The 21,343-nt window shown below is 41.5% G+C and overlaps 2 protein-coding genes across 3 annotated transcripts in view; one reads left to right on the forward strand and one right to left on the reverse strand.

Moving 5' to 3' along the window:
- ENOPH1 (enolase-phosphatase 1) overlaps positions 1-8,276 on the reverse strand; it is a 32,100-nt gene extending 23,824 nt beyond the window's left edge. Inside the window, exon 1 of the mRNA XM_046656174.1 lies at positions 8,005-8,276. Within this exon, the coding sequence (XP_046512130.1) occupies positions 8,005-8,088 (84 nt within the window). The 5' untranslated portion in view covers positions 8,089-8,276. The remainder of the gene's footprint in view (positions 1-8,004) is intronic.
- Positions 8,277-9,020: 744 nt separating this feature from the next.
- HNRNPDL (heterogeneous nuclear ribonucleoprotein D like) lies at positions 9,021-14,378 on the forward strand. 2 transcript variants are annotated; one of them, XR_006887917.1, is made up of 9 exons: positions 9,021-9,691; positions 10,483-10,651; positions 10,754-10,915; positions 11,396-11,527; positions 11,683-11,797; positions 12,336-12,506; positions 12,857-12,949; positions 13,323-13,427; positions 14,115-14,378. XR_006887917.1 is itself a non-coding variant. In XM_046656173.1 (8 exons), the coding sequence occupies exons 1-7, from the start codon at positions 9,249-9,251 to the stop codon at positions 12,925-12,927; spliced, it is 1,263 nt and encodes a 420-aa protein (XP_046512129.1). In that variant the 5' UTR covers positions 9,024-9,248; the 3' UTR covers positions 12,928-12,949; positions 14,115-14,378. The 2 variants fall into 2 exon arrangements, 1 of the variants encoding a protein (XP_046512129.1); XM_046656173.1 differs by lacking the exon at positions 13,323-13,427 and having other exon boundaries at positions 9,024-9,691.
- The last annotated feature ends 6,965 nt before the right edge of the window (positions 14,379-21,343 follow it).

A 21,343-nucleotide genomic window follows, 5' to 3' on the forward strand; every position in this document is an offset into this window, starting at 1 on the left:
CAATGTTTCTATGGGGCTTGATAATTTTCAAAGGCTTTTGCATTTCATCTCATTTGATCTTCATCACCACTTTACAAGCACGGCAGATCCTACTACCCCATCCTTGCAGATGAGAAGCCTAAATTCATAGACTCAATGAAGACAGGGAACGTGCCTCAACTGCAGTTACTGGTGTCAATAATAAATAGCACAGGTAGAAGGCAGTGTCTGGCTTTTTGTCCCTGTGGGTGGTCACCTAGCGGTTTCACACTGAGGGCAGAGTGGGCATCATATACGTATTCTCAGAGCTGAGAACATTAGAAGTGACAATACTTATCAAACGGATGTTTAATCAAAGTTGAGAGATACTATCAGACAATGCAAGCTCTCTTCCTAGAAAGACCATAAAATTAACATAGCAGTTTTCATGAGAAAAAATGTCAACTTTAACATTTCCCAATTATTTTCTTCTAAAATATATTGTTGAAATAGAACATAAAAGAGTAAATTACCAGCATCGTTAAACAATCAAGAATACATTATTTCTAAAAGTGTTCTAACATAAAATATATTCCAAAGAAATTTATTAAACAAACACCAGGAAAAACATACAACCAGGATTCTCTTTTTAAAGGGAATCAAAATCTTTATCATTTTGATTTTCAATTAAATGGGTATCTGCTACTTCAAATAAGGATTACTTAGAGGATCAAGGATTTGTCTGCGTAATTCCTATTTTCTAACAGAAAGTTTATTTTGAGATCTTTTCTTTTCCCTCAGTCTAATTCAAAACTTTGCCAAGTTATTTCATTGTCTAAGGTAAAACTCCAGCCCTAAAAAGTCTTTACCAACCCCCACACCAACATAATCCTTAAACACCAACACAATCTTTAAAAAAAAAAAACCTGTCAAATCTTAAAAAAAATATATTATAGATCGTATCCAACACCATAAATGCTAAATTTCAAAACAAAAGCAGAGCCATTATAAAGTCTAACTCCACTGTAGCCTAGAACCTGTAAAAGCATGCTAGTCAGAAATGTTTGTGTTAACTAAGTGTGGTAGGGAGAAAAATGCTCCCCACCCTCCTATGTCCACGTCCTAAATCCCAAAATCTGTGAATGTTACTTTACATGTAAAGTAAATGATGTGATTAAAATAAGAATCTCAAGATGGGGAGATTATCTTTGGATTATCTGGTTGGGTCTGATACAATTACAAGGGTTCTTATGAGTGAAAGAGGGAAGTGAGAAGGTCAGAGTCCAAGTCAGAGAGGGAGAAATCAATCTGCAGATGCTACGCTGCTGGCTTTGACGACAGAGGAAGGGCCCACAAGCCAGAGAATGTGGACAGCCTCCAGAAGCTGCAACAGGCAGAGAAAGAATTTTCTCCTGGAATCTCCAGAAGGGACACAGCGCTGCCAACACCTTGATTTTAACTCAGTGAGACCCATTTCAGAGTTCTGACCCACCAGAACTGTAAGATAATAAATCTGTATTGTCTTAAACCACTAAGTTTGTGGTAATTTGTTACAGCAACCATAGGAAACTAACACAACAGGTTTAGCAAGGCACTATTTACCTGCCTATCTGCCAGGATACCCAAAGGCTTACTATGCAGGTCCCTATTGTACATACACACACAATTACATAAACATTTAACTGTACTATCTAGGTAGTCCGTCAGGTACATATAACTACTTTCTTTTTCTAATATTCTATTTGTCCTTTAAGAAAGACATTTTTGTTTTACAGTTCAGTTCTGGAAGACGATTTGCAAAAGCTGAGGAAGCGGCCATGTGCTTAATGCTTTGGTGTCTACCAGGCTTATTTCGTTACCTTGCTCTCTCCTGTATACAGGCTTACTCATCCATAATCAATTGACTTGACCTCTGAGAGGTTTCAGTTCTTGTTAATGACGACAGACCTCCTTTAATTCATCTGTACCCTCTTGCTTGGTCTGCTTTATCACCCCAAATGAGCCACTCGAAAAGAGCAGCGCTAACAGGCCTATGAACAGGTAGAACTTTCAAATGTGTATAGAGCCTAAATACTCAAAGTGTGGCCTGTGCACCAGCAGCATCAGCACCATCTGGGAACCTGTTAGAAAACCACCTTCGAGTCCCGTTCCAGGTCCTCTGAATCAGAAACTACAGTTTAGCAAGATCCCTCAATGATCTGTATACACATTAAAGTTTGAGAAGCACAACTATAAAGAGCCATTGGCAAGGGTACCCACATGCCCCACTTAATGGATTTTAGGGACAAATATCCTAATCAGGTTCATACTTTTGGTTAATGGAAGCTTCTTAATTATTACAAATATTTTATTTTCAAACATGAAAAGTTTTCCTAAGGCGTAAATGAAAAACATGCCCCCCGCCCACTACTCCCACAAAATTTGTTGGGATGATGGATGAAATATTGATGTAAGTATATTCATTTATTTAATAGTTTTTTCAAGGGCTAAGCATTCATTAAACATTCACAGTAGCCTTATGAAGTAGATATCCCCACCGTACAGCTGAGGAAGTATGTACCTAGACTCAGAGACATTAACTAGCTTGCCGTAAATCATAGACGGAGGCAGCCAGAATGCTAATCCAGACCTGCGCGGTCTCCAAGCCTATCCTTGTAAATACTACTCTATGCAAACAATCCTCATTATTTGCAGATTACATATCTGCAAATTCTCCTACTCGCTAAAATTTACTTGTAACCCCAAAATCAATACTCGCTGTGCTTTCCCAATCATGAGAACAGGTACATGTAGCAAAAATTTTGAAACACCGTATGTACACATTCCCAGTGCAACATGACGCTTTTCCTTCTCATTTCACCTCTCGTATTTTAAACAAGTGTCCTTTCCAGAGTCTATTTAGTGCCACATTTTTCACATTTTGTGCTTTTTTTATTGGTGGTTTTGCAGTTTAAAATGGCTCCCAAGCAAAGCACTGAAGTGCTGTCTAGTGTTCCTAAGCAAAAGAAAGCTATAACGTGCCTTATGGACAAAATACAGGTGTTAGACAAACTTCGTTAAAGCCTGAATTACAGTGCCATTGACCATGAGTTCAATGTTAATAACTCAACAATATCTATTAAATAAAGCAAACAGAAACACATATAAATCAAGGTTATGTATTGATCAGTTTATGAAAATTTTGTGCCCAGAGGCTCACAGGAACCTAAGCAAGTGTTTTCTATAGGGGCAACGATTCAGTATTTGCTAGTACAGGGTTCGCATTGACTTTATAAAACATAACTACTGCAACTGTTGTTTCACGTACAGACTCGACAAGTAACAAGAGGAAAGCCACCAAATTAAAGAGCATTTTCAGGAAGAAGAGATCATTTTCCCCAAACTCAGAAACAATAGCTGAAGGTTCCTGACAGAATAACTACAGGGACTGGTGATGGTGTTATTTCATAGGCTTACAGACTAAAAACATCAGAATGATACAGCGCCCAAGGTCAGAAAACAAATATTACCTCACCATGGACAAAAATCAAGTGGTGGCTCTATGGGTGCATACAGCCTAGGGGCAGACAAGATTCCATAGGGTAGGGGAAAAGAATAAAACAATATTCATGTGTACATACTAGTTTAATCTCATCTTTAAGTTGCAATTTATAACTTACTAATAGTACAATAGTTTGTATACACAATTTATAAATTTTATTGGTAGTGCCTGCTCCAATTCTGCTGATGGTGTACACAACCAAAAAATGTTAGGCGATCACCACTGTAGAGGATCAGAGCCAGTACCTGAAAAACTCCAGAGGCATGTGTCCCGCACTGAGGGGCAGGGCTGATGGCTTGGAGGACTCAGATTGACCGGGGACATCTAAGGAAACTGGACTCTACCGCTGCTCTGGCCCCAACAAGTTGTGATGATGCTCACACAGGACATCCCTCCAGGCATCAAGTGACCATATGAGAAATTAATTAGCCAGCTGCAGCATTCACTAGATGATCCTAGCTAGCAGCCCTTCCTGCTCTAGAAAGTTGACAACTCTATGACTCAGAGAAAATAAGAAATAATAGCTGGTAAGTGAAACCACTGTTTTGTTGTTGTCTGGAGCCTAAGGGCTGAGGCATGATAGAGCAGTTGGCTGTCCAGAGAACATCATTTTCCAGACTAGGAAGACTCTACGGAATCCTATAACATATCCTGGACCCTTACTGTTATCTTATATAGTTAAGCTGCATCATAGACACATTCAACTATAAGTGCTCAGACAGAAAAAAAAAGGAAGGGGAAAAATAACCAGAACCAGTGCTGGCAACCTGTCTGCCATTCCACTCAATGAAGACGTTCTGTTCCCTGGGACAGTCTCAGTTTCCCAGTGTCTCTTACAGTATGAGCTCAGTGTAAGGCTCATGTTTGACACACATTTTCCCTTTTTTTTTTTTTTGAGGAAGATTAGCCCTGAGCTAACTACTGCCAATCCTCCTCTTTTCGCTGAGGAAGACTGGCCCTGAGCTAACATCCATGCCCATCTTCCTCTACTTTACATGCGGGATGCCTGACACAAGCATGGCTTGACGTCACAAGCATGGCTTGACAAGCGGTGCGTAGGATCGCTCTTGGGACACGAACCGGTGAACCTCGGGACGCAGAAGTGGAACGTGAGAACTTGGCTGTGCCACAGGGCTGGCCCTTGACACACATACTTTTCTTTTACATCACCTAATCCCAAACCAACTACTTCCTCTGGTGCTCAAGGGAAAAAGCAGGGATACGTTTCAACCCTAAAGGAAAAAATGACCGCATACACTTACTGAAAGATGGAAATTAGCCTTCAAAGAGGACTGACTTCCTCAGGGTATTTCAAGGGTAATTTCTTTTTTTTTTCTTTTTTAAAGTTTTTGTTCTTAACCACTATGCTAAACTACTTCTTTTTTTTTTTTTTAAAGATTGGCACCTAGGCTAACAACTGTTGCCAATCTTTTTTTTTTCTGCTTTATCTCCCCAAACCCCTGCTGTACACAGTTGTATATCTTAGTTGCACGTCCCTCTAGTTGTGGGATGTGGGACGCCGCCTCATCATGGCCTGACGAGCGGTGCCATGTCCGCGCCCAGGATCCGAACCCTGGGCCGCCACAGCGGAGTGCGCGACCTTAACCACTCGGCCATGGAGCCGGCCCCTCAAATTTCTGACGATACTCAATTTTCACAGTATACAGTGACTGCAGAACCAAATCCCCAAAAAAGTAAGACTCAATTTACTTATTAGTTATCCTGGTTCCAAAAGATCACTCCTAAACCTATCACCAAGATGAAGTGTAAACTGAAATTTGTTACCATATACTTTCATGGTACTTCGTATGGCTTAAAGTGCTTTCCTATCAACTGTGTCATTTTAACACGCACAGCAGCCAAAGATGACAAACAAGCACTGTGCTTCCCATTTCAGAGGTCGAGCGCAATAATGGAAAAAGTAAGAGTTTCTGAGTCAGACAATCTGGGTTCAAATCTCAGGCATACTGTTCAGTTTTTTCAGAGCCTTAGTTTCCTATCAGTCAAATGTAGACAGTGCACACATCGCGCAAAGTTTCTCAGGATGAGCCAGTAGACAAGTCACATGTGTACGGTCCCAATGTTTGTTTCCTTCCATCATTCCACAGGAAGTAGGGCTACATGTTCCAACACCTAATGCAACGAAAAAGCCCAAAGTAGAATAAACATCTCACACTTCCCAGCTCCATGCTCAGAGGTTCCAGAAGGATGTAATTTAGCATCACTTTAAAAGGTGTTCAAAAGATTAGTCCTTCAGATACTCTGCTTAAAGTTTTTTTGTTCAAGCAAATTTGTGAAATACCTTTCTCTTGAAGACTCACAAAGCACGTGTGTGTGTGTATGATATAAAGGCTCTGAGAAGTTGTGCAATAAAGAAACCCAGATGAACACGTATAGCCTAACACTTCCCAAAACTGCATTTAATAATTAAATCTTTTTTGCATAGATGCTATAAACATGCACAGACCTAATGTTCTTCTGAACATACTTTCAGAAACATCGGTTTTGACATATTAATGTGTAACAAATTAATAAGAATATTAGATTATCAGTAATATTATTAGCAATAGATTAAAAATCAATATTAATAAAATAATAATAAATTATAGGACAAGGCACAAGAAACTATCATTTTAAACAAGATCCTGAAATCATTGTTTTGCAGCCTGCCTTTAATTTGCCTATAGATCAATGTCAACCTCAAAAAAATCTATGTAGGTCACTAAGGCATTTTTACTCTCAGAAAGATCTCAGAATAAGTCCGCCATAAACAAAGGTTCTAAGAAGTGGCTCATACTATGATCTGGCAGAAGACATAGTAGGGGGGAAAGAAGGCAGAGGCACCTCATGTGTTGTAACAAAGCTGATTCGCATGAGGTATCTTATTCCCTAAATCAACTTTCCAAGAATGGGAGATACCATATACCACAACACTGCCTTCCTGTCATTAGCCCTGGTCTCCTGATGAACATGGAAAGCGAGAGAAAGCCAGAATGGAGATAGTGAGCTGTAAACTATAAACCACAAAGATGAGGAATCCTTTTTTCTCTGAGAACTCCAAGAAAGCAGTTATTCTGTCACAATCAACAAGCAAAAGAAAGTCAATTCAATTATGAGCATTTGCGTGATCCTGAATATTTCTGCAGAGGCATCTGGTGTGATCAAAAATTTGAAAAAACTGCCAAACTGGATTTCTTAAGAACCTGTGCTAAGTGGTCAAGGTATTGTGATTCTTCTAAAAAAATTTTCAAGTCGTTGTTATATTGGAGTCCTAAAAGTGTACAATGATTTTATATTATAACCCATATCAAGAAAATCATTCTTCACAAGCAATTTTTTATTTTTTTGCTGAGAAAGATTCACCCTAAGCTAACATCTGTTGCCAGTCTTGCTTTTCCTTTTTTTTTTTTTTTTTAACGTGAGCTGCTGCCACAGCATGGCTACTGACAGACACAGACAAGTGGTGTGGGTCCACGCTGGAACGGAACCACGCCAGGGAAGTGCAATGCACAGAACGTAACCACTACACCACCACACCACCGGGGCTGGTCCCACAGATAATTTTTAAAAATAAAACTAAATTTACACAATTTAAAAGCTCAATTTGCTGGAAGATGGGTTTTTCTTTCTTTGTAAACGATATCTCGACTATTCTTGTATGCAGGCCCTTCTGGTCAATGCTTTCATCTTAAACTTCTGTAAGTCATATAAAAAGACCAGGCCCAAAACATTCTTTAAAAATGATACTAATATTTGCTATTTCCTTATTTTGACTGACGAATAGAATATGTGTAAAAAAAGAACCTGATATAACGCAAAGTCGTAAGCTTGTGAATTAGGTGTAGACAAATGTTGGTTAACAGTGACACCCCAGAAGGAGGGCTTTGGGTAAGAGCTTCAAGCTCCCATGGTTTTTTGAGAAAAACGAAGGAAATCTAGACGTTTCTTCCACAGCCTGACCAATCAGCGCCGTGTGCCACAGAGCCTAGTCCAGCAACACACAGGGTGCAGTTCGGCCACGAACGGCAGGAGCGGGAAGGGGCGAAGAGCAGCCGTCAGCGCCCAAGACACCACGGCGCCCTCAAAGTCATCTTGACAGTTCAGTCTTTCCATTTGGCGGGACTGGAGCCCCCCAGGACCCCGGAATCGCGGCCGCCGCCTCTCCAGGCCCCACGCAGCACAAAGCGGGCGCTCACCAGCCCGGCGGGGGCGCCCACCTCGCCTGGCCCCGCGCGGGCGGACCCACCATCCTCCGCCCCTTCTCGCCACCACCTCCGTCCCTTCCCACTCATCCGTATCTAACCAAGGGCGGGGCAAAGATGGTGCAGCGAGAAGCACCCCCGCAGCCCGCCGCAGCCCTTCGACTTCCTCCCGTGCCACTGCGGCAGCAAAGCCACACCGCCTCTCCAACGCCTTGTGTCTCTAGTGCAAGGTCGGCAATATTTAAAATTTTTTTTAATTGTTTTTAAGCACAAGTAAGTTCCCCGCTCCCTTCCGCCCCTCACCTTCACGAAAGCAATCGGGGTTGTGGTACCTTCGATATCTAACAGGATCACAGTGACTTCGGCGGGCACCGAAAGCACGACCATTTCCCCACCGGATGCGACCACCCGAATCGGCCTACTGGTAGGGAGCGCGGAGGGCGGCGCCGGCTGCGCCCCAGCACCGTCCGGGGCCTCCGACAGCCCCGCGGCAATCTCGGAGCGGGAAACCGCGCGTGGCCCGAAGCGCGAAGGGAGACCACCTCCGCGCCCCTGGGAGCCGAGAGGGCGGCGGCGGCGGCGGCGGCACCGGGGCCCGGAACTGGCGAGCCGCCGGGGCAGGAGGCCGAGACCACGTGGGCAGGGAAGGGGGCGGCCCGCGCAGGGATCCGAGGGGGAGGGCGACGGCAGCGGCGCCGACGCCGATTGGCAGCCAGAGGGCCTCGAACCCGATCCGTCAAAATGGGCCTCGCGTGGGCGGGAACAAAGGAGCGAACGCGGGAGCCGGTCGCTCGGGCGCGCGCTCTCCGCGGACTGGTTGAGCGAGCGGGAGAGGCCCGGGGCACGTGCAGACGGGAGCCCCGCGAGTGGCGCGCCGGGGATGTGAGTGCCCCTTGCCCTCTACGGCACCTACCCCCTCCCCGCCCACTGCCTCCGCCTTTGCATATTTACAGTAATCTGACCGGGCCCGCGCCCCCCTCCCGCCCTCTGCCAGCAAAAGAGGCCGCGCCGGGTCCCGGTTCCGGCTCATCGGCAAGGCAGGCCCGCCGCGCCCCCTCGGCCTGCGCGCCGGCGGTCGTAGCGGAAGAGGCGCTCGGGCCACGCCGCTGCCCGGAGGGGCCGCCGCGCGCCCGCTTCCTGTTGGGCTGGTTTCAGCCAGCTCGAGGACAAAACACGCGTGCGCGCGGCGGGCGGACGGGCTGACGGGCGCGCTCGCTGCCTCGCCGCCGGCGCCGGGCGCAGTCCGCCTTTTTCCGGAGCGGCCCGGCCGCGGCGCTAATCGGTAGCAGCTCCCGCCGCAGCAGCTCGGCACTCGGGGACCGAGGGCGGAAAAAGGCGGGGTTGACGGCTCTTGGCTAGGAGTGGGCTGGACCGGACGCCAGAGACAAAGGCGCTCAAGGCAAGAGGGACTGTGGCCCTGTGACGGCGCTGCTTGGGATTTTTGACTCCAGGACTTTTCGCCCTTTCGTTTTTCTCTTCTGACGCTTCTCTCCTCCCAAGCCCGCGGCCCCTCACCCGCGACGTCGCTCCTCACCGGGAGGGCCGCGATGGAGGTCCCGCCCCGGCTTTCCCATGTGCCGCCGCCATTGTTCCCCTCCGCGCCCGCTACTTTAGCCTCCCGCAGCCTCTCCCATTGGCGGCCGCGGGCGCCGCGGCAGCTCGCCCCGCTCCTCCCTTCGCTCGCTCCCAGCGCTGCCCGGCAGGGGGCGCGCCGAGCCCAGCGCCACGTCACCGCCCAGCAGCCCTCCCGATTGGCGGGCGGGGCGGCTATAAAGGGAGGGCGCAGGCGGCGCCCGGATCTCTTCCGCCGCCATTTTAAATCCGGCTCCATACAACGCTCCGCCGCCGCTGCCGCCGCGACTCGGACTGCGCGCCAGCACCCTCCGACCGACAGCTCCGCCGCCATGGAGGACATGAACGAGTACAGCAACATAGAGGAGTTCGCAGAGGGGTCCAAGATCAACGCGAGCAAGAATCAGCAGGATGACGGGTACCGCACGCTTCTCCCTTCTGCCCAGCGCGCCGCACGCGCCTTTCGTCCCTCGGGAGCCGCGCGCTGCCCCCATTCCTGCCCCGAGTCCGCTCCCCGCGTGCCCCCCGGGCTTCCCTGGCTTGGAGGGAAGAGGAAAGTAGGAGACGGAGGGGGTGACTGAGAGGCCGGCGGAAGGTGGGGGAAGGGCGGAGGGGTTGGAGGAGGAGGGCGGCGGCGTCTGTGTCCCGAGTGCGCAGGCGCCGCGTGGGGCCCGAGGGGGAGGGGCCGGGCTGGCTGCGCCGCATGCTGCAGCTGCCGCCGCCTCTTCATTGTGTGTGTGTTGGTGCTCCGCGCAGTTTTTCTGGGGACAGTTTAAGGAAGTTTTGGCTTGGGAACCAGTAGACAACTGGGTCCCAGATCCCCAGAACGCGGTCTGATGAGTTTAGTTGGAACGTTGGCTTGACAGCTGAGGAAGAGGGTGGAACTAAGTTGTGAGGGGTTGGTTTAGGAAGTTGGATTTTGTAACCTAAAATCATCGTTAATGTGTCATGTTGGCCTTGTTTAAACTTGGCATTGTGTAGTGTGGAGAGCAAGCTGTCCACTGTTTTCCATAAGTGACCTTGATGGAATTTGGGGATTTTTGTGGTCTGTGGTTATGTATATCTTTAAGCGTGTATTAAATTATCTGTACGTAGAAGTAAATTTCCCCGTACTTAGTTCATAGGTAAACATCATTAATCCCAGAACTGAAGTAATCGTTTTGGGCTACTGCTAACTTTTTTAAAAAAAAAAAACACTTTTATTTCTAGTAAAATGTTTATTGGAGGCTTGAGCTGGGATACAAGCAAGAAAGATCTGACTGAGTATTTGTCTCGATTTGGGGAAGTTGTAGACTGCACAATTAAAACAGATCCAGTCACGGGAAGATCAAGAGGATTTGGATTTGTGCTTTTCAAAGATGCTGCTAGTGTTGATAAGGTAGGAACGTGTTTTGCGTTGTGCTGTTTTTGTATACTTTTTGTGTGTTGTTCAGGGGCTTGATTGTACATTGCTGTCAGCTTAAATAAATCTGTCTTCTAGGTTTTGGAACTGAAAGAACACAAACTGGATGGCAAATTGATAGACCCCAAAAGGGCCAAAGCTTTAAAAGGGAAGGAGCCCCCTAAAAAGGTTTTTGTGGGTGGATTGAGCCCAGATACTTCTGAAGAACAAATTAAAGAATATTTTGGAGCCTTTGGAGAGGTGCGCTGATTCTATATTTACATGTGTTTTATATTTGATGTGTTTATATAACATTCATCCCTGGCCCACTTCTTACAGAACAAATTCACATGTCAGATGAGGATGGGATTAAAATACCACTCAGATCCCTTCCAATCACCACGTCTTAATCATTGCCTTCTGTGCTGTAATGCAAACCAATATCTAATTTATTTTGGCCAAAACATGGATGCTTTGGTATGGTCAGTGTTTGGACTTAATAACTATTGGTGTCTGTTCAATATGAAATGATATTAAATAAAGCAAGTTTTGGTTTCGCTTCTAAATGCTTCACAGGTAAATCACTCTAGTTTGATGGTAATGATAAAGCAGCAGTCTCTATACAGAAGTCATCTGATTAGAGTAACAAGTTGAAGCTTGAAAAGGACTTGTGACATTCTAAGACCTTTTGGTAGCTTTTTACCGTTACTGGGTGATCTTGAGTGTGCATCTTGATTTCAGATTGAAAATATTGAACTTCCCATGGATACAAAAACAAATGAAAGAAGAGGATTTTGTTTTATCACATATACAGATGAAGAGCCAGTAAAGAAATTGTTAGAAAGCAGATATCATCAAATTGGTTCTGGGAAGGTAAAGCCATTTTAATTATATTAAATGAAAAATTTAAGGAGTTTGTGTGCGTGTGTGTGTGTGAAATTTTCAATCTGCTTTGAGAAGGACAAAATGGCTTAACATTAGAATTTCTGTAACCATTCTCTTTGCTTGCTTTCAAAACTTGTTTATAGTGTGAAATCAAAGTTGCACAGCCCAAAGAAGTATATAGGCAGCAACAGCAACAACAAAAAGGAGGAAGAGGTGCTGCAGCTGGTGGACGAGGTGGTACTAGGGGTCGTGGCCGAGGTGAGACTTAATGCTTGGGAAATGGCTCAATGGTTTAAGCTGTCAGCTGCCAAATATGAATAAGCCCATAAGAAAGTAAATCCAAATTTAAACTTTTCCAACATGGAAAATGCTTAGCTTAGTGGGTGGGGTTTTGTTTTTAATGAGTTGACTGGTTTCACTTCTTCAGAGGATGGCCACTCTGACAGTGTCATCACTGATGGGGAAATTATACTATTAAATGTATTTTAAATTACATGATACACCATGGAGTGATAGGTTTTCTTGGGCATTAGTCCTTGTTTTAAAGCCAAACAGTCTACCTCTCTTCAGCTTTGTCCTGATTTTCTCTTAAATTTAGGAAGCTTGATACTGGCACAATTGGACTTTCTGCCCCCTTTTTTATGACAACTAGAAAAATAGTTTTTTCAAGCAGATAGCATTATGGATGTCTGTCCTGCCTTTTTAAGATTTGCAGGGTGAGAGACGGGAATGCGTCATTTTATGTTAGCATTGGGGTCAGAAGTTGTTTCCTAACGATCATTGTGCATTGTTTCAGGTCAGGGCCAAAACTGGAACCAAGGATTTAATAACTATTATGATCAAGGATATGGAAATTACAATAGTGCCTATGGTGGTGATCAAAACTATAGTGGCTATGGCGGCTATGATTATACTGGGTATAACTATGGGAACTATGGATATGGACAGGGATATGCAGACTACAGTGGTAAGAATATTTAACTTAATTTCATAAACCCAATGGTATTAAAATTCAGTGTTAAAAATACAGTCCCATTCTGAAATTGCTTGTGTGTATGGGTTTTCCATTTATTGAAGTGTTGAGAGTTAACATTTTTGAGGCATCTGATAGTCATAGGATGGTTACACTAATACAGGGGCTTTGATATAAATGTTCTAGAATAAGTGATAATGATTAGTTTATAATGGCTATTAAAATATGATTAGTTTAATGTTTGGCATGCACAATTTAACACGTTTAATAGTTTTTAAATATACTTATAATGAAACCATTTCATAGAAACTATCTAAATACAAATTTTTGTCTTTTCAAAATAGGCCAACAGAGCACTTACGGCAAGGCATCTCGAGGGGGTGGCAATCACCAAAACAATTACCAGCCATACTAAAGGAGGACATTGGAGAAAACAGGTGTGTATAAGAGTACGAGAAACCAGTGGAAATGTCTAATTTAATTTAAAGATCAATAGACAAATGAAAAATAAGTAAAAACAAAATATTATGTAGCCTGTTTTTACTAAATTGTTCATTTCTTAATTGCTTTATGAGCCTGTTTTGCCTAAAGTGTCTATAGATCTTTAACTTTAAAGTCTTATCTCACTTTCTTTAGTATTACAGAAAAACTTAAGAGTTTTTCTGTTTGCTTTGTGTACCAGGTGGTCTAGAGGAATAATTAAACTTTTTTAGAACTATTAACAGGTAAAGTACTGAAATGGGTACAACTTAAGGAAAACAAGAATGTTGTCTTCTAACTCTGACATTATACCTTGTTTGTACCCGCCAGCGGGAACTTCATTGCAGGCCGTGTGTCACCCTGACCACGTCTATCTCTGGGGGTCGCACGTTGCGGGCAGAGCGCAAGGCATACACCAGAAAACGCTGTCCTGTGGTATGGTCTCTTCCAACTTCATGTACCAGCGTAAAGATTAAAGTGGAAAACTTCAGACTTTGGCTTCTTTTTTAATCTTTTTGAAGATTAAGTGTCTAAACTTAACTTAAATGGTTTTTTACAGGAGTTAAAGTACATAAATGCCTTTTTACAGCTTAATCATTTTGGTCTTCTGTTTAGTGTTGTATTTCAATTGTGGAGCCTCATTTTAAGTGTTCATTCTTTAAGATTTAATGCTTGCTTTTTCTTTTTATAGCTAATAGTGAAATCTACAAACCAAAACAAGAACTTTAAAATCTGGGATATAAATTAAAGATCATATGCACAAAACATTTCATTTTCTTGCAATATAATAAGCTTATTAGAAATTCATGTTTGTAATAGCATTTTACCTGGTTTACTAGAGATGCTTCTAGTAGACCTTAATCTAGCACAGTTCAACCTGTGAATATGGGAAGGTTGCAGTCCCAGTTTCTCTTCTAAATAGATTTAAATTAAATACCATTTGGGAATTCCAGGGTGAATTTATTAATTACCCAAGCTGCATTTTGCCAATGAATATGCATGTGATCTTTAATTATTGAAGAAAAGAATAAAGTGAGGACTTAAAACAGTTCATGAAAGTGGACCTTTGAAAGCTTGTCAAGAGTTGCACAAATCTAATAGCTATTTTGTTTTTGTTTTTAGGAGGAGATTGCTAAAGTAACCCATCTTGCAGGACGACATTGAAGATTGGTCTTCTGTTGATCTAAGATGATTATTTTGTAAAAGACTTTCTAGTGTACAAGGCACAACTGTGTCCAACTGTATATAGCTGCCAATTAGTTTTCTTTGTTTTTACTTTGTCCTTTGCTATCTGTGTTATGACTCAATGTGGATTTGTGTTTATACAAATTTTATTTGTATGATTTCATGTTAAACCTCAAATAAATGCTTCCTTATGTGATTGTTTTTCTGTGTCAGGTACTAAATAGCTCTGTAAAAGTGTAATTTTAAATAAGCAATAATTAAGGCACAGTTTATTTTGTAGGGACTGTTGGTCCATAGGGAGAAACTGTGGTCCTTTTTGAATAGCCAGCTACAGTGTCACCCTGTTCCCCATTTTTGTTAGATGTATTCTGTGCTCTAAGGCTCCATTTCCCTGTTAACCGTAACTGAGGCTTCCACCATACCTTTGAATAATGTTGTTTCCTTTCTGTGTATCTGGAAACTTTGTCATGGAAGTCCCTGTGACAGAGTCATAGCATTGTGATTAGTGGAAGCTTTTTAGTAGACCATAAGTCTTCTGGGTTATGTTTTGGAGAAGAGTGCCTTTTTAATGGCAGAAAGCATGTTGGTAGCTCTTTATGAATGGAACAGAATTTGCTTTCTTCATGTCTTTGGAAAGCTGTTTGTCATGATTTGCTAAATACTTCTGACTTCATTAGTGGTCTGCTAAAAAGAGCTTTGACTAATCATGATTGTTCTTGGTAATAATGTCCAGATATACCCAGGGAAAAAGCACTGTCAAAGTGTGGTAGGAGCTACAGTTTAAGAATATCAAAAGTAGTTACATTGTAACAAGGGTTTTGGCCGATAGGTATGAGGTTATTAAACTTTGAGCAAAGGTTAAGATATTGGCAGTAGTAGCTGAGTAAATTAGTTGTGTTCTGTTCGTATTACGTTACAGCAAGCACCAAACTGAACAAGATGTTTTCTATTGGGGCGTTCTTAGGAAGCTGTGTTATTGGGTGTTAACTTATGTAGTATGAGTTCTTAGAAAAAGTCATGGTAGTAGATCTCATCATTTTTAATGCAGTTAGTGCATGAGTTAAATAGTTAAGCAAATCTGTATTCAGACATAGGAAGGAATAGTGGGAAAGGTATACTTTAAATCTTCAACATTTATTAATGCAAGTCTAAGTATGATTGAGTCATGTCGTTACAGCAGATCTTCCTGGTGCATTAAAAAGAGTTTCAGCTCTAGATTTTTTGAGGATTTCCTGGATAAATCTGAGCTTTGAGTTTTACATGCCGTGGTAGTTACTTGATTTAAGTTAAAAGTTTTGTTTCTGTAGTTCCATGTTAACTACTAGGATTGGGTGTTCGTGTGCACACATGCGGAGTAGCTGACCTCACCCTCAACCAAGTGTAAATTTTTTATGCTGATGAACCTGCCTTTTTTTGTTTTATTCGGTGCCTGCAACTTTCTTTGTTCCAATGATGTTTGTATTTGCTGGGCTATCAAGTTAAAATGCTCTTGGCCTTGTTTTGCTCCTGTTTTGCTATTTGACCTTACACCTAGGCCAAGTACCAGTGTTGGCTATTGCAAGGAATTCTGTTTATTGCAACATGCAACCTTAGGGAACAGAAGGAAGATTTTCATTTTAAGTTGTCAAAGTCAGTAAGTGCAGTGTCTTTAGAGCAGTGAATCCTGTAAGTTCAAATTTATGATTGGGTGACAAGTTGACATTGAGATTGTCCTTTCCCTGATCAAAATGAATAAAGGCTTTTTAAACAAAATCAAACTTCAATCAAGTCTTGATATATATATCGACTTTGAAGAAATATGCTGCATCTAGAGATTATTGTCGGATCTTTTACAAAGATTTGGGGGAGTGAGAATGCGCTTGTTTTTTTCCCCAAGGGGGCTTTGGACTCTAGATTTAACTCAGACTGTTGGCCCCATAAATGCCAACTTGAAATATGCGTTTCCAAGGCTAATTGCTCTAGGCACTTGTGCTCAGATGAAAGGTTGATAAAGTTAAGATCAAGGTGTTATTCTGAAGTACTTCATAAGCTAAGTAATTCGACAAGTTAATTAAAGGAGTAGGGGTAGAAATTCTGAAGTACCAGTGACAAGTATTTACTAGTCTGTATATCTTGTTAAATACCCTTCCCGAATGGTTATGACCAAGTTCTGTGTGGTGGTACTCATCCTAACAGAAACTTTCTTAGAGATTTCATTGATTAACAAGTTAATATTCCATAGTTTCATAGCTATGTTTGTAATACTATGAATATTAAGAGTTTGGGATACTAACATGGATAAGCAGAGCTTTTATTCCATTCTCTTTGATGCGTCTTAGTTTTCATAATGATGACAGGGACTGAGCCATTAGCTAATCTTCATAAACTTTAATACAAAGACATCTGAAAAAATTGATCATCACTTGTTACCAAGATTTGATAGGATGTCAACCACAAGATGCTAAGTTTCAGTGATTAAAAGTGGTTCAAGAATACTGCACGTATGTAGACTGCAATTTTTAGTTCAGAAAATTGTGTGGGGGGATGTGTATACCATTTAAATTGATGTAGTGTTAAAATCAGGAAAAAACCTGTAAAAACCTTTCAAATGTTCCAACCTAAAATGCTGTTTACTGTGGTCTCAACTTTTTGAGCAAAAGCAATGCAACTTTATCTTTTGTATAAAATCATTCAAAAATATGTTGCCATAAAAATATAGCCTGTTTGTGTAGGTTTGGTTGGGGTTTTATACTTTTCTTTGTTTTGAAATAGTTGAATTGAATGTGGAATTTTAGCAAGTTTTGGCGAATAGCAAAAAAACTCACCTTTAACTTCTCAACCACTGGTTTTTGTAAACTAGGAAAGGATACAGTGTTCTTCGGATTATAGGGCTATGTTGAACATTCTGAAGACTTAATTTGTACTACTTTTAAGTGGCAGTTTAATCTCCCATTTTACATTTCTGTCAGTACTTGTTCAAGAGCGTACTCCCATTTGGGGAGGCGCATCATAATCTCAGAGGGTGGTGGGTTTGAAGTGTAGTTTGAAGAATATTCAACATAATTCTTTTTTACTTACAATCTGAATTTCAAATAATGCATAAGATTTTGGTTTCTGAAAGATCAGCACAAGTTAGAAATAAGTGGGAAACACTCTCCTGCAGACAAGGTTGCTCATACTGTTAAAAATGGTCATCTTTTGAGAATCTGACCAAAACTGAATTATCTTCAGACCAAAAAAAAAGCTCATGTTTATACATGAAGAATTATTTTAAATACAGTTTCGAGGAAATTACACAGATTTATTTGAAAGCCATCTAGTTTAAAAGGCTCTTGAAATCGTTGGTTTTTATGGTAACAAGCTGTCTAAAGTTCATTGAGTTTTTGCTCTCATTGGTGAGGTAGCACAAGGGAGTTTCTTCAGATGTTCTCTACTTGGGTGTTTGTGTATTGGCTGGTGAACACTCATATAGGATGATGGTTTTATTGGAAGACTGGAATGGCCAACTCCGCAAAAGGCCCTATGCAAAACTTTAATCTCCTGATTTTTCGGAAGTTAGCTAACTGAAAAAAACTCATAACGTTTTGGAATCTTAAATTTCTGTCAAGCTACTAAACCACCAAGCTGCTCTGAGGCCTAGATTTTGAACAGAAGCGTTTGTCACTTCTGGGAGTGATCTTTCTTTTGGTAAACGTCCTCCTCGCCCTGATTTTTTTTTTCCTTTTTCTCCTCAAATCTCCACAGTACATAGTTGTATATTCTAGTTGTGGATCCTTGTAGTTGGCATGTGGGACGCTGCCTCATCATGGCCTGAGGAGCGGTGCCATGTCTGCGCCCAGCATCTGAACCAGCAAAACCCTGGGCCGCTGAAGCAAAGTGCATGAACTTAACCACTTAGCCACCGGGCCGGTCCCTGGAAGTGATCTTTAATCGTTAAGATTGGTTAGCAGTCTTCAACACAGTTATTTTGTGACTGCTGAGATCTTTTGCAGGAAAGAAGGATTTTATTACAATTGATTCATTCTTGTGCCTCTGATGAAACGAGCCTGGGTAATCTGGAGCAACTAAATCGTTCCCATGAGAGATCAGTGTTATGGAATTGACCATGAGTATGTAGGTTGCTCTTGAACCATGAGATATTTGGGACATAGAGGTTTTTCATAGACAATGCAAGCAGACGGATGAAAGGAGGGTGTGATAGTAGGGTCTAAGTGGTATTTTAGGGTAGTTCCAAAATTTTTTATTACCAGGAAACCCTTTAAATATTTCTCCCCAAGGACTTTATGTTTTGAATGGCTTTACTTTTCAAATATGTTGTTCTCGTTATGTAATGACATTTCTATTAATGACAGGCATATAGCTATCAGAACTTCTAGAGTGTGATAATCAACATCATATCACCAAGTTATAATGCCATCTAAATTCAGAGAAACTATTTTTGTTAGCTTGTGCAGATTTTTTAATAGGTGATTTCTATCAGACTTTTAAAATACTGAAAATAAATCCAAGAATTTTCATTACTACTTTCTAGGACTTTAGAACTGCACTTAACCACATCACTGAAGATAAGGAAAAATAAAAGGCATTTTTGAGTATGCATTACTTTCACAATCTGGAAAAAAATACTTTAAAACAAAGTATGGACACAATTACAATTTTTAAAGATGATGCAGTTGAACAACTTCAGAAATAAAAAGACCCCCCCCCACATTACACCTTTGATCTCATTTAAAATACATACTTCTATTTTTTCATATATTTATTCTTTAGCTATAGTCCATGTAAACATAGGATTTAAAGCCTGTCAAAACTAAGAATAACTCCAACTGTGGCATAGGTCTTCCCTTATTTACTTAATTAAAATTATTTCAATTGCTATTAGCATGCTGTTTTGGACCACTATGATATAGACATTAACAAAAGGCCTTTTAGAGCTAGCCCTGGTGGCCTAGTGGTTAAGTTCAGCACGCTCTGCTTTGGGGACCAGGGTTCAGTTCGCTAGCACAGACTTACACCACTGTCAGTGGCCATGCTGTGGCAGCAGCTCACATATAAAAAGAGGAAGATTGGCAGTAGATGTTAGCTCAGAGCGAAACTTCCTCAGCCAAAAAAGAACAACACAAAACCAGGGGCCAGTCCCATGGGGTGGTGGTGAAGTTCAGCATGCTCTGCTTCAGTGGCCTGGGTTCATGGGTTGGGATACCAGGTGTGGACCTACACCCATCATCAGCCATACTGTGGCATCAACCCACATACAAAAAAAGTGGAGTAAGATTGGCGCAGATGTTAGCTCAGGGCTAATCTTCCTCAGGGGAAAAAAAAAGGGCGGGGGGACTTTTATTTTCCCTCTATTCCCCACCCAAAACAATGACAAATTCAGGTGTACCACTCCACTTCCAATTCTGGGCTGGTGATGGGATTTTTTTTTTCTCCATATCTTGGATCCCAAGAGAGGAGGATCTTCTTGGTGTTGGTGGCAGGTACAGAGATTTGCCATTGAGCCACAGCCAAGATCCAAGATCCACAGTACTATGGGCTAGAGTTTTTTTAAAAATCTGAATCTTTTAAAATTCTCTTGGGTGTAAATATTTGCTGCTTGAAATGAAATCATTCTCATACTTCATTAAGGATACCAAGGGGCAAATTTATCTCTCTGCCTTTAAAAGAAACAATCAAACAGACGCTCTTAACCAGGAAATACACAGACGTTGATTACTGTTCTCTTGACAATTCCTTTGGGAAAAGCATGCAAACTCTTAGTATAACTTGATTAATAACAATGGTCACAGTTAATTAACTCCATTTGTCGCCATGAGAAAGGAAAAAAGCATTACATGATGTCAAATGTTCTCAGAATTACTCCGTAGACTGCTCCTAAGGTCACAATCCTCTTCTTTGTTTATTTAGCATTACCTATTCACATCCCCATGCATTAGCACAGTCCTACATATAGTGTAAGAGTATGTACTCAGGTGCACATATGTATACCTACCTAAGATAAAAGGTATATAATTTTTCAAAAAGTATTTACTTGCTTCTGCTTTCAAGCAACTATGGCCTAAGTAGTTCAAACCAATCCTTCTGAAGACAAGCAGGATGAAATATTTTTAAAAATCTTGAAAGAACTGAAAGAGCTAAAAAGATAATGAGAAATTCACCTGGCTAAAATCTAAGAGAAGGTCAAAACCTAGAAAAGTAAGCCTAGCACTCAAAGCTGGGTGTGATGGCCTTACCGGACAAAGGGCACAGAAGTCAAAAGCCTAGGTCAACCCCAGGTGGAGATTCTGATAGTCCAATTACTCTGTTAAACAAAGGGCTTCCAAGGGGCTATATTCTCAAGAAAAAAGACGTCCCAGTTTCCTCACCTGGGCAGTTAAGGGAACCTCAATGTCAGAATTTAGATTAAGATGGTCCTGGAAAGGAAAGAGGCCGTGAGTGCCTGGGAAAAGCAAATGAAAACCTTTTCTTCATCCTAGATTTCTGATACTTTTTTGATAGTTTTTCTGATAGTTTTTCAAACATAATGCCTAGCACATAATAAACAAAAAGCCACCACAAGTGAGAATCAGCACAATGAACAAATCCAGGATGTATCAGATCTCCATGCTTATTATGTTGAACTAAAATATAAGCTTGAAAAAATATCTCCAGGGAAGAGGAAATGATAAAAGCGTCACAGCAGATTCGATAATCAAACAGAACTTATACAAATGAAACAATACAATAAATGAAGTTTTAAAAAGGTAGATAGGGGTCTAACAACAGATTAGACATAGCTTAAGAATTATTAAATGAAACTATCCAAAATGTAGTATGAAAGGACAAAAACATGAAAATTGCCGGAAAGAACCAGTGACATAAAGGATATAATGGGTAGGTATCACATGTTTAATTGGAGTTTTAAAAGAAGAGACAGAATAAAAGGCAATATTTGAAGAGAGAATGGATGAACTTTTTCCAGAAGAAGGACAATCTACAGATTCAGTATACCAACAAATTGCAAGTAGGAAAAATACAGAGAAATCTATACAAAGATACATCATGGTGAAACCAAAATATTCAACAACAAAGAGAAAATCTTAAGAGCAGCTAAATATAGGTCCAACTACCAGTAAGCAGGAAATACAAGAAATAGAGGCACATGTTAAACTACCATGAGGATGCAACCATGCAAATCTAGAATGTGG

This window comes from Equus quagga, chromosome 3, assembly GCF_021613505.1.
Source record: "Equus quagga isolate Etosha38 chromosome 3, UCLA_HA_Equagga_1.0, whole genome shotgun sequence".
Lineage (NCBI taxonomy): Eukaryota > Metazoa > Chordata > Mammalia > Perissodactyla > Equidae > Equus > Equus quagga.

Coding starts and splice junctions, on each gene's coding strand:
- HNRNPDL (XM_046656173.1), top strand. CDS start 9,249: ATGGAGGTCCCGCCCCGGCTTTCCCATGTGCCGCCGCCATTGTTCCCC. Junction 10,916..11,395: donor ATTTTGGAGCCTTTGGAGAG/GTGCGCTGATTC, acceptor TCTTGATTTCAG/ATTGAAAATATTGAACTTCC. Junction 11,798..12,335: donor TACTAGGGGTCGTGGCCGAG/GTGAGACTTAAT, acceptor GCATTGTTTCAG/GTCAGGGCCAAAACTGGAAC.